At 51.6% G+C, this 12,704-nt stretch overlaps 1 protein-coding gene across 2 annotated transcripts; it reads left to right on the top strand.

Annotated features, from left to right (window-relative positions):
* The first annotated feature begins 208 nt into the window (after window positions 1–208).
* HDAC1 (histone deacetylase 1) lies at window positions 209–12,226 on the top strand. Of its 2 annotated transcripts, none has more exons than XM_072979565.2 (14): window positions 209–361; window positions 2,483–2,595; window positions 3,652–3,769; window positions 5,662–5,736; window positions 6,832–6,970; window positions 7,064–7,205; window positions 7,427–7,519; window positions 8,072–8,180; window positions 8,643–8,783; window positions 9,369–9,477; window positions 9,595–9,725; window positions 11,016–11,162; window positions 11,553–11,601; window positions 12,067–12,226. In XM_072979565.2, exons 1-14 carry the CDS (start codon window positions 313–315, stop codon window positions 12,092–12,094), a joined length of 1,443 nt encoding a protein of 480 aa, XP_072835666.1. In that variant the 5' UTR covers window positions 209–312; the 3' UTR covers window positions 12,095–12,226. The 2 variants fall into 2 exon arrangements, with proteins under 2 accessions (XP_072835666.1, XP_078235980.1); XM_078379854.1 differs by lacking the exon at window positions 209–361 and adding an exon at window positions 1,266–1,521.
* Window positions 12,227–12,704: the final 478 nt, after the last annotated feature.

Here is a 12,704-nt window from a genome sequence, read left to right on the forward strand (position 1 = left end):
TCAGGGGTACTCCCCCGCTTATGGGGAAATGGTACAATCCCACCCACAACATCTCCCCCCCGTAATTTCTCTCATGGGACAAAATGGTTCATCCCAAGCATCTCCTCGCCGCTCGATCTAACATGCTGCTTCGGAGAGCTCCGCCTCCTCTAGGTTCTCATTGGCCAGGTTTGGAGACGCTCCACTTGCGGTTGGCTGGAGGGGTCAGAGGGGGCGGGGCCGGAGGCGAAGGCGGCCCTCTCGTGACTCCGGCTCGGTTGCGTGGCGGGACTCGGTCCGGGACGGCGGCGGCGGCGGCGGCGGGAGCGGAAAATGGCGCTGACTCAGGGGACCAAGCGGAAAGTCTGCTACTATTACGACGGTGAGGGAGGGGAGGGGGCTTCGGGAGAGGGGGGGAGGAGGGGCGTGGCCTGGGGAGGAAGGGGAGGGGCCAGCGCGGAAGGTTGGGGAGGGGGCGAGGATGAGGATGGAGGGGGACCGAAAGTGAGGAAGGCTCGGGGAGGGCGAAGAGGGAGGGTGCCGGTGAGGATGATGAGGATGATGATGAAGTTGAAATGAGTGCCTACGGAGAGGAGGAGGAGGAGGAGGAGGATGAAGAAGTTGAAAAGAGTGATGATGGGAGGAGGAGGAAGTGGGGAGCGAGTGCATGTGGGGAGGAGGAGGATGATGATGAGATGAGGGCGCGTTGGAGGGTAGGTGGAGAGGAGGAGGAGGAGGAGGAGGAGGAAGTCGTAGAAATGAGGGTGCCCGGTGGAGACGGTGGCGGTGGGGAGGATGATGATGATGATGGGGACAGGGATGGGGATGCAGCTGCAGCTGCTGCTGCCACCACGGAGGAGGTACAGGAGGGAGAGCGGGGGCGTCCCCCCCTCCAGCCCTGAGAGAGAGAGGGAGGGAGGGGGAGGGAGGAGGAAGAGGATGGTGGGGGGGAGGGGAGGAAGGCTGGGGCCCTGAAGGCCGGGCTGGGGGGGGCGGGCTGGGGTTGGAGGCCGAGGCAGAGGGTGGAACCTGGGCCCCTGCTGGTCCAGCCTTGGCCCAGCCCTGCCCTGGAAGAGGAAGAGGGAGGGAGGGGGAGGATGATGGGCTGGGGTTGGGGGGCTGTGGAAGAAGGGGCCCCCCGTTCAGGAGAGGCCCTTTGGCCATGGCTGGCAGGTGGGGTTCCCGCCCTCGGCTCACAACAGCCCTGCAGAGTGGGCTGCGGCAGAAAAGGCAGCTGGAAGAGGGGAGAGAGGGAGGCTGCCCAAGGGCTGGGGGCACCAAGGCTGGCTCGACTGGGCAAGATGGGGGTGGGGGTGGGGGTGGGGGTGGGAAGAGCCTGGCGCTCCTCCTCCCTTCCGGATCCCAGGCAAGCCTCTCCAAGATCTGGAGGAGGAGAAGGAGCCGCCCGGCCTGGCCCGTGGGTGGCGGGGGGGGCACCAAGGCCGGAGGAAGGAAGGAAGGAAGGAAGGAGAAAGAAGGCGAGAGGTTGCGGCCAGAGCAGGGAAGGGGTTTGCCGTGCAGGCGATGCAGGAGGGGCAGCAGGTGTGTGTGTGTGTGTGTGTGTGCCAGGGAAAAAAAAGGGAACAGCCGGGAGGTCTCGGGGAGGGGTGTGGGTGAGGACTCTGTTGGAGAGGGAGAAGGAAGAAGCCTCTCGGGGTGGCAAGACCACCGTCCCAGAGGGGCTTTAGGAGAAGAAGAGATGTTTACAAACATTGGGGGGGGTGTTTGCAGGGGGGGAGAACAGGCAGACAGTTTTGGGCAGCCTGAAAAGGCGGGACGTTGGTTTGAGGGTCTTCTTTTTATGGAAAGGGAGAAAGGGGCACTTGTGGAGTTTTTGCTTTGTTTTTTTGGCCCCTGCTGCCGAAATAACATGACAGATCTTATACCTTGTGCCTGTTCAAGGGACGGGAGGGCACGGTCTCCCAAATCCTTTGGGTTGCCCCTTTCCTTAAATATTGCAGCCTGCTGCAATTCTTCTTGAGGTGGGGGAGCCTGGCGTAAAGTGCATGGCACTCATCTCCACATGATTGTGCACCAGGAAACTTTGCGATGCCCACCACCAGTGTGACTACGGCTTAGAATAGGAACCCGCTCTCAGTCTTGAGTAATAAGCTACTAACTCAGTGCGTTGGCCATGAAAACTTCTTTACTTTGTCCTGTTCCTTTCCCCCAGAACAGGGCTAGTTCTCTCTTCCAAACTCCCACCTTCCATTCAAGTTGCGATAAAAACATTTGCAAACCAGCTTTACACTGGATCGCTGCCCTGCCTGGGGGTACTTTTATCCGCAGTCGCACAGCAGCTGTCCAAGAAAACAATCTCACCTTGGCTTCTTGGAAAAAGACTTCCGCCTGAGCTCAAACTCTTCAATCCTCAGACCAAGAACCCCCTGTTTGAACTCGCCTCTCCCGCCCACCTATTCGTGATTACCTTTCCCAACATCTCCAGTGTTATTAATTCACGTATGCTTTTGTCTTGCCTTCCTTTTTCCTTCCTGCACTTCAGGGGACATCGGAAATTATTACTATGGCCAGGGTCACCCTATGAAGCCCCACAGGATCAGAATGACTCACAATCTCCTCCTGAACTATGGCCTTTACAGAAAAATGGAAATTTATGTAAGTTTAAAACATACTGATATGCATGTTTTATATCCTACACTTTGGGTGCAACTAAAGAACCAGATAGGAAACATAAAAAGCCCTATAATGCCTCCAGAAAGCCATTAAATCCCATCTTGGTTATCGGAAGCAAAGCGGCCTTCGCAAACAGCAGGATACTCTTTAGAAATGATTTACAATTTGATATTTGTTGCATGCCCGTCAATATCGCTGTTAGCCATTTGCGACATAGTCATACTTAAGCAATAAAAGAGAAAATGGTTCTCATCCAGCCTAGCCTAATCTCTACAGGGTCCCTTTGTATCTCCCTGCCGTGATGTGGCCGCTGGCAGGCCTGCCTCAGATTTCATCGGCACTGAAACAAGGGCCAATAGCAAAACATTAAAAGCCAGTGTTTTCCAAGTATTTCTGAATACTGCTCTGCAAACCAGCATTTTCTTTTTAGGCAGACTTTTTCTGGCTGCCTAAGAGGCTTTCCTAAAAATGGAACTGCTGTTGTTGTCTTGTTTTAATACAGCTTTAGTATCTTGGGGGGTGGGGGAAGGAAGGATATAAATCAATTGGTGGATTTGATTGAAATCAGTTTGATTTCAATAAAATATTGATGTTTATCAATCTTGTTTGAAATCAGTCAATCAGTCAAACAGACCTGGGTTAGTGAGCTACCTGTTCTTAATTCAAGGATCCTTACCCTGTTCTCCCGGGTCTGTGGTAGATGGTTTGTGATCATCGTCTGCCGCCAAGTTGCTTCTGACTGCAGGATGTGAGATTTTCAAGGCGTTGGGTTACTGTTGCCACGCGACAGTGAACTTCCAAGCCAAGTGGGGGTTCGAACATGGGTCTCCTGACATGCCGTCCGCCACACCCCACTGGCTGTACAGGAGAGGGTAGAAATGAAAATGGGTCTCTCCTGTTCGCCCTCTTCTCTTCTGTCCTGTGTAGACTCAGGGGCAGGATTGCTGCTGGGAAGCCTGCTGGATAGGAGCTGGGCTGCGTTCAGAATCTGCGCCGTTACCGATATGTTTTTTTCCCCTTGATTGTCTCTCGCTGCAGCGACCCTACAAAGCTAGTGCGGAAGAAATGACCAAATACCACAGCGATGACTACATCAAGTTCCTGCGGTCGATTCGCCCCGATAATATGTCCGAGTACAGCAAGCAGATGCAGCGGTGTAAGCTCTGGCCTCTCACAGAATAACACAGGCCCTCGCGTCTGTGAGCCTCTGTGTTCTTGACCGAAAGGACGCCCTCCTCCTCATGCTCACCTTCGTTTTAGACTAGGAAGTTTAGAGTTTTGAGCACAAATACCATGTAAAGCAGGACAGCTGGGAGGATGACCCTCTGCCAGACTGAAGGACCTGTCTCAGCATCATGCGGGTGGACCTTTGTAATTGCATACCTGAAACAGTTAGGGGAGGTAATAGTCGCATGGGGGAATAAAGGCTGCGTTCAGGCATAACAACAGGCCATGGTTGGGAGCTTCAGGGGCAGCAGGCTTGAAGCTGGAACGCGCCTTCCTCACCTTTGCCCTTTCTTTGCAGATGAGGGAAGCCGGGGAAATCTGCATTTGCCTCCAATTTGAAGTGGAGGTTTCTTCTCTCCATCCCTTCTGCACAGAAGGCAGAAGGGCCATATACAGGGGTTGCAACAGCTTCGCGTAGCTTACTCTTGCAATAGTAATTTTTAAAAAATTATTTGCTACATGCAAACGGAGCCAGCGCATGTCAAGTGAAGCGCCTGAGATGACCTCCCGTAACCACGTGCCATTGCGCTGATTCCAGAGTAGGGTGACCAGCGTTTTCTAGGTGTCAGGTCCGCAGCAGTGGTTCCCCCAGTCCCCTCTTTCTGTAGTGCTTTGGACCACTGTGTGGCTCGCTCAGAGCCATGCAGGTGAAAGGCCAGGTTGCCCTCGTGAGCCACCTAGGCTACCTTTCATCTGCTTTGACTTGGATTCCTGCCTCGAGCAGGGAGTTGGACTTGATGGCCTTCGAGGCCCCCTTCCAGCTCCACGATTCTAGAATTCAGGTGGTCTTGGGAGGCGTGGCAGGGATTCACGATCCCGGCCCTGGGTCTGGAGAGAGGCATTTCGATAGCTTGAGCTTTACCAGCTCTCATGAAAGCGCCCTATAATTCTGTTCAAAAAAATTTCTCACTGTTATTTATTTAAGCCAATGCTTTCAGTACCATTTGGCTCCAGCAGGTGGCAGGTAGCATTTGTGACAATCCTCACACCGTCACCCCTCCCCCCAGCCCCCTCGTGTATTGGATGGCACTAGATAGTGCAAGGCTGGTTTACGTGTCCTGCACTGGTAGACATCCTGGACAAATACGATGTCCCGATTTGCAAGCAGGCTGAGATTCTCTGTGCATTTCACCTGGCTTGTGCTTCCCGCATCTCGATTATATTTTATTTTTATTTTGATTGACAAAAGTTGTTTACCGCCCGACTTAGTGAGCGACTGCTCTGGAGATAGGCACGTCAGCTCCCTGAGCTGTCACTCTGAAAAGAAAGAGTTGTGTTTTTTTCTCCCATCGCGTTCACAGTTTTGTATGCTTTTTGTAAGAAAGTCACCCTTGTCGTCATCTCTCACCCTCCCGCCGAGTGCAGTAAGACCCTGCTTAGAGCTCAGGATATGTTCCAATAAAATGGGGCGTAAACTGGAACAACCCCAAATGTGGCAATATAACATTGCACCTTGAATCTGATGTTCTGGAGGCTCAGTTTACCTCCATCGTGGAGCAGATAAAGTGGGCTCTGTCTCCCAGTGGCCCAGACAGAGTGGGTGAACTGGGCTGTAAGTCTCCCAGCAGGCTGGTCTGCCTCCTCTAGAGAGCCTGAGCCCCCATTGAGCACCACAAAATGGCTGCCCAAAGGATGCACGACATAATGAATCGGGACTTTATGGTGCCCGCATGATGCTGGCCACTGCTGTACTTGTTGCCTTTGGATGGACGTTATTTTTTAAGGTTCTGGTGGCTTGGCCTCTGTTTTCTGCTGAGTTTGTTTCTCCTCCTGGATTAAACTTTCTCCAGTCCATGTTTTCTTCTTGCTTTCTTTTTCAAGTCAACGTTGGAGAGGATTGCCCCGTGTTTGACGGCTTGTTTGAGTTTTGCCAGCTTTCTACAGGAGGTTCTGTCGGTGAGTAATCAGAAAGTGAAAAAAAAAAGATTTGAAGAGTGAATTAATGGTAGTTTGATAAGGGAAAAGGCTGCCTTTTTAAAAGAAGGCGTGAATTTCACACCAGTGCAGTCTCCAGCATGTTTACTCAGGATAAAGGTCCATTGTGTTCAGTGGTCCTGAAGGAAGGAAAGCGTAGGAGTGCAGCCTTGTGTGTGTTTTGATTATCTTGTTCTTCACCCCTTGTTCCCTGTGGATAAATGAGAGGACAGGGCTCTTGCTTCTGTAATAGTCCGTAGACATTTTTAATTCATCTTACCGTGAATGCAGTTTGTAAATAACAGGAACAATGCTCAAAATGGTAGAGCACTTGAAAGATCTAGTTCTGTTCAGGTCAGAAATGTAACTTCCATGTGTGTGTGTGTGTGTTTGTGTGTGTGTGTGTGTGTGTGTGTGTGTGTGTGTAAAAACCTGCATTACAGCCCTAACCAGTGATGGTGCCTATATATGTCTGGATATACACATGCATGGAATAGTATAATAAAAATTCCCATGGATGTGTGTATGTTTGCGGCACATTACCTCACGGTTTTTGTAGTAAATCTCTTTGTGTGCGTGCTGAAATGTTTGGGCAAAAAAAAAAAGGTAAAATGCCACACGAGTGCAAATATTAGCTGCAGTTCTATTGGTTAGTGTGGTGAGTTACACAAGAGTAGGCTCACTGAATCAGTGTGGATTTGAGTCAACACTTTCATAAGGTCCATTGATTCAAATCAGCCTGCTCTCGCGGTGACTTCCCATGCCAAGCAGCATTGGCTGCTTTGTAAGAAGAAACAATTCGTATTCTTGGAAATGTAGGCTTGAAATCCGATTTCCGAAGCGCTTTGTGGGCTTTGAAAGAGGATATTGCCTTTTTTGCACTGGAAGTCAGAAGCGCTGGGAGTGGAATTTTGTAACCTTTTTGGAAATATTGATAGACCAAGTCCTGAACTCAGTAGTAGAGTTCGGATACCTAAGGCCATCAGGCAAAACGCGAGGTTCCTCGGCCAACGGCTTTGGTATGTTCAGTGCTGACTGTTTTATCTCTGTGTTGTTGATGTGAAATGTGCGTGACAGCCAGTGCCGTGAAACTCAACAAGCAGCAGACGGACATTGCGGTGAACTGGGCGGGAGGCTTGCATCACGCCAAGAAGTCAGAAGCCTCTGGGTTCTGTTATGTCAACGACATTGTCCTGGCCATCCTGGAGCTGCTCAAGTAGGTAGACCGAGCTGTCCGGCCCCCGAACCCGCCTGGCTCTGGCAGAGCAAACAGGCCGTCGGGAATCTGCCCTCTCTCCTGCCTCCGTAGGTACCACCAGCGAGTCTTGTATGTCGACATAGACATCCACCATGGCGATGGCGTGGAAGAGGCGTTCTACACCACCGACCGCGTCATGACGGCGTCCTTTCATAAGTACGGCGAATACTTCCCTGGGACAGGAGATCTGCGGGTGAGAACGGAGGGTTTGCCCACTCTTGCCAGCTCCTTTGCTTGTTGAATTTTGTGACATCGCCTACGCTGGCCTCCTTTGAGTCGGGGCCTGTCTTGAGAAGGAGCACGTTACCCATTCTAGCTCTGACTTACCTTCGGACCTTAGCCGGTCCTTAAACTCGGCCAGCGTCTGAAGGTGGCCCTTATGCATCTTCCGCTGTGTCTCCTTCTCCCTCCCAGGACATTGGTGCAGGCAAAGGGAAATATTATGCTGTCAACTACCCCCTCAGGGATGGGATCGATGATGAGTCCTACGAAGCCATCTTCAAGCCAGTAAGCTTGTCCCTCTTCTTGTTGTGTCACGCTGGGGCCCCTCGTCCTTTGTTCCGCTGTTCGTCCGCTGGCGAGGCAGCCTTGTCTTTGCTCCCGAAGGGAAGGTCCTGCCTTTCTGCTCTTGTTGGTCAGTTTCTTGTCATTTCATAGTGAAGGTGATGAGGAGCTGCAGTCCTCCGTTCTAACTTGGAGGTGCAGCGACCCTCTGCGCCTGTGCTGAGCTTCCGAGGGCTAGGAAAAAATACTGCTGGCTGGCTGTCCTCTTTGCCTCGCGGCACTGCCGTGAGCCCCTACTCCAGCTCCAAAATTTTGGAGCACAGGGTCACCCCTCGCAACTCCCAGAAACACAGCACATCATCATGGACCAAGACTGCCCTTCCGTACGTTCCTGGGAATAGACCAGCCTGAACACAAGGAAGCGTCTTTCTGAGCAAACGTGCAGAGGCTGGCGACAGGGAAGATCGGTCCCCAGTTGGTCAGGCTCTGTCATTTCTGTTGAGCCCCCCGCCCGCCTCCGATGTGTTTGACGGGATGCTTCCTTGCCCTGATCAGGTGATGTCGAAAGTGATGGAGACCTTCCAGCCAAGCGCGGTTGTGTTGCAGTGCGGCTCCGATTCCTTGTCTGGGGACCGGTTGGGTTGCTTCAACCTGACCATTAAAGGTAAGAGGGGTTTGCAACAGATGGACCAGGCATGAGTTTATTTACTGGCTCTAGCCAAGGTGCTTGGGCTCTCTTAGGTTCGAAAAGCATCCTGATGGGTCCATGTTTTGTCTCTCGCGCTCCTGGACAGAGCCCGGAGTTAATTTCTGTGCAGCTTTGCTGGTGTCTCCAGACTGCTGAGTAGCCCAGCGTGGTCGTGGCATCTGGCTGTGGAGCCGGAGGTCGGAAGTTTGATTCCCCCTCTTATGCCTCCTTGACTGGGGCTGGACTGGATGACCCACAGGGTCCCTTCCAGCACTGCAGTTCAGAGATGATGACGATGATCTCTTGAGATGTGGGGAGGTGGAGATGCTTGTGTCTTGGGCAGAGGGGCTCCAGCCCGTTCTGCCCGTTCGCGGCCCCTCCCGCCTGCTCTCCCGGGAAGATGACCCCCTTTCCTCTGTTCCTTTTCCCTCTGCCCAGGTCACGCAAAATGCGTAGAGTTCATCAAAAGCTTTAACCTGCCCATGCTGATGCTCGGAGGGGGCGGCTACACAATCCGCAACGTAGCAAGGTGCTGGACCTACGAGACGGCTGTTGCGCTGAACACGGAGATCCCAAATGGTAAAAGCATTGTGGATTGCTCATAGTGGCCTTTTGGGACACTTAAACCACGGCCCCGATCGAGGGCTTTTGAGGTATGGGTCGGTCCCTCTTGTCCCTCTCTGGTGCATTTTGAGGGCTGAGCTGGGACTGAAACTTGGGTGGATTTCATTTAAATCGAATTGATTTGAGTTACAATTCAAATGTAAAAAATAGATGTATTTTTGACAATTTGAATGTTAAAAAAACCACTTTTTAACATTAAATCATGGTTTCAATTAGTTTGATATGAGGTGAAGGATGAGAGGCCTGAGGTTGTAGGTTAGGCGAGAGGTCAAAGGCTGTGGAGCCTTCGAGAAGGTGAGCTGTTTAATCAAGTGGCAGTGGGTTATCATGAGCTTGGAGCTGTTTATACATTTGATGTGAAACTCCACTCCTCTAAAACCCATTGGTTTTGCATTCTGAACAAAACATCCATGTGAAATGAATTTGCATGCATTTCCTGCTCTCTTAGAGCCACCCCCTGCCCTTGAAGGGCTCGGTGGCCGATACAGGCTTTCCTTACGTTTGTCTGCTTTCTGCCCCATCCCCCCGACTCTTCTGCAGAGCTTCCGTACAACGATTATTTTGAATACTTTGGGCCCGACTTCAAGCTCCACATCAGCCCTTCCAACATGACAAACCAGAATACCAATGAATATCTGGAGAAGATTAAGTAAGTCTGCCTTATCTGCTGAGCCGGGGTGGGGGCTGTGGGCCCTTCTGGTGGGGGCGAGGTCCTGTCTTCAGCGGACCCTTCCGACGTGGGGCCTCTGTGGCTGCTTTCCGACAGGCAGCGCCTTTTTGAGAACCTGCGGATGCTTCCCCACACGCCTGGGGTCCAGATGCAGCCCATCCCGGAGGATGCCGTGCCGGAGGACAGCGGCGACGAGGACGAAGAGGATCCCGACAAGCGGATTTCCAGTGAGTACCGGAGAACCTCCTGGGTGTTGGATGAGGACACGTATTACGTGGCGGCCCTGACAGCAGCCAGAGAATCCCAGAGTCCATGAATGCTGGTCTTTAGCTGAGTAAGCTTGTTTTTAAAGTTATAAATGGTTTTAATCACTCTGTGTATTTTAATTACTATTGTAGTGTGGTTTTAAATGTATAATTGACTGTGTGTTTTTTTTAAAACACCAAACCACCCTCATTGGGAGAAAACAGTAATCATCTTGCTGGATAGCTCAGTGGTTTAGGCATATGGCTGTGGAGCCAGAAGGTGGGAGTTCGGTTCTGCACTGTACCCCCTTTGAGAGGGGCTGGACTCCGTGATCCAGAGGGTCCCTTCCAATTTTGCAATTCCAAAGTTGTTGTTATGTAGTCAGTTCTGGCTCATGGCAGCTCTTTCCAGGGTTTTCTAGGTAGAGAATACTCAGAAGTGGCTGACCACTCCTTTCTTCTGGAGGCAACTCTGGGACTCGTGTGCCGCTTGCCCAAGGCCCCCCAGGCTGGCTCTGCCTCTGAGAGGCCCGGTGGGGAATCGAACTCCCAACTTCTGGCTCTGCAGCCAGAGACCTAAATCTGAGTTATCTAGGTTGGCTGTAAAGGAGATGAATACAGGAACAGACATCACCCCTAGCCCTGTTTGTTTGTTTGTTTGTTTCTTCTTTCTTTCTTTATTATACTTATACCCCGCTCTTCTAGTCATAGACTACTCTGGGCCGCTGACAGCAAATAAATAAAACAATTTAAAAGTAACTGTGATTTACAGCAACAATAAACAACCATTCAAGATGGAAAAGAAAGAGAAAAAGTAAATCAAGTAGTGCCTGGAGGGGAGGCCTGCCTAAACAGCCAGGTTTTCAAATGACTTTTAAAAATACCCAGCGAGGGGGCCATACAGATCTCTGTAGGGAGGTTATTCCAAAGACGAGGAGCCACTGCCGAGAAGGCCTGGTTTCTTGTTTTTTTCCTTCCTTTTCTAAGTGGAAGGACAGATTTGAGCAGAGCTTGGAAACCTTTGGAGTATTAGTGTCAGTATCTCCTAGCTGACATGGTTGGGTGGGGGATTTTGGAAGTTGTAGTCCAGTTGCCACCCCCGCCCCACCCTCAACTGTGAAATCATATGGCCCACCTATTTTCAGATTTTCTTCTGAACAGCCATTCAGGTTTTCTCCTCTGTTTTGGAGACCCGTTTCCCTCTCCCTTCCCCAAACCAGAAACCCAGCATGACTGACTGACATGCCTTTTCTTTCCTACCCCTCACCCAAGTCCGCTCGTCAGACAAGAGAATCGCCTGCGATGAGGAGTTCTCCGACTCCGAGGATGAAGGGGAAGGTGGGCGCAAGAACGTGGCCAATTTCAAGAAGGCAAAACGGGCAAAAACTGAGGAGGAGGAGAAAGAGGAAGAGAAGAAAGGTGAACGGGGCGGAAGGACTGAAAACAAACCCCTGCTAATATGCTTCTTGTTTTGCAGGGACCTAAACTTCATTTTAGACTATAATGAAGTTTACAGAATTCCCACCCAGCATGAGATTCTCCGCGTTCTGAAGTATAACAGTGATATTAATGATTTTAAGCTTAATTCATAATTGCTAGCTTAACCAGTTTGCATACCAAACACCAAATCCCACTGGCAATCGCCCGCCACCTCTGTACCGGAGATTTGAGCAGCCTCTGTGGGTCTCTCTGCAACCATAAAAGAAAAAGATGAGCATATTAAAAGGGGGGGGGTAATTTTTCCCAATGACGCCTTCTGCCGTGGAATCTTTTTAACTAGGAGACGTGGTGTCATGTGTTTCCTTCTAGATGTGAAGGAGGAAGAGAAGGCAAAAGAAGACACAGCAGAGCCCAAAGGGTGAGTCTTTTTTCTCAGCTGATGGCCATTGGCCTGTGGACCCTTCTTGGCTCATGTGTTTTAGCCCCTCAGGAGCGAGGTTTCGTGGCCCGGCTCCATGCCATTTCAGTAAATCACTTAGCCAGAAGGTCTGCCTGAGCATGCCACGCTCCCTGGGCAAGCGTTGCCCTACACCCATGCTGTATCTGCAGAGTTAGGGAGGTGACGGCTCCAGCAAGAGGAGCGAGGCTTCGGGTTTTGGGGTGACTTTAAGAGCGGCAGCGGAAAAATTCTCTCAAGAGAGCAGAACCTCCCTGGAAGTTCTCCCGTGCAAGGAGCTGCCGTTGCAAGAAAGCGGGCCAATAAGGGAGGTGGCAGGAATCCAGGGTTTAGAAATCCAGTCTGTGCCTTTGGACGGGTGGCGTCAACCACGGGTGGCGTCAACCGCCTTCGCCACCCACTCACCCCGGTTTATTTATCCCACAGGATAAAAGAAGAAACGAAAACGACCTAAGAAGCTGGTAGCCGGGCCCTCGCTCAGTCCCCGGTTCTCTGCTTTCGACTTCTCTGGCACGCTCCTGTTTCACAAGATTTGTATTTTATGTTTCAGTAGATCTTTTCAGACATGTGGGACTTGAGACCGGGACGGTATTCCCGGATGTGTCCGGGGGGAGGGTGGGTGGGGATCGCCTGCTCCGGTCAGCGCCCTGCTTGGTCCTTGGAGAGGGGGGGCGCCTCGAGGGATGCCCTTGTCTCACGCTGCTGCTGCTGCCTCTTTGGGGACGGGAGGGGGGTGTGCGTGTGCAAAGTTTCCTTCTTTTACAAACATCTCCTTTTTCCTCAACTTCCTCTTGTTTTGAAATTATGGCTCCCTTCCAGCCGGCCGGCCCATCCTATACCCTGGGGGTTGGTGTTCATTTTTTCCCCTTAAGTAGCTTTTTTCTCTCTCTTTTTCCTTTTTCTTTTTGAGATATGGATACAGCCATAAATCTTTGGGATTGTCTGGGTTTGGGGAGGTAACAAGTGGGACTCGGGGGTTCTGACCAGTGACGCTCCCCGCTCCCCCAAAATGCGAGAGCCTGCCCTGATCTGGCGCTGCTGCTTCCTGGCATCCGGGGGGGGGG

The sequence above is a fragment of the Pogona vitticeps genome, chromosome 9 (genome assembly GCF_051106095.1).
Source record: "Pogona vitticeps strain Pit_001003342236 chromosome 9, PviZW2.1, whole genome shotgun sequence".
NCBI lineage: Eukaryota > Metazoa > Chordata > Lepidosauria > Squamata > Agamidae > Pogona > Pogona vitticeps.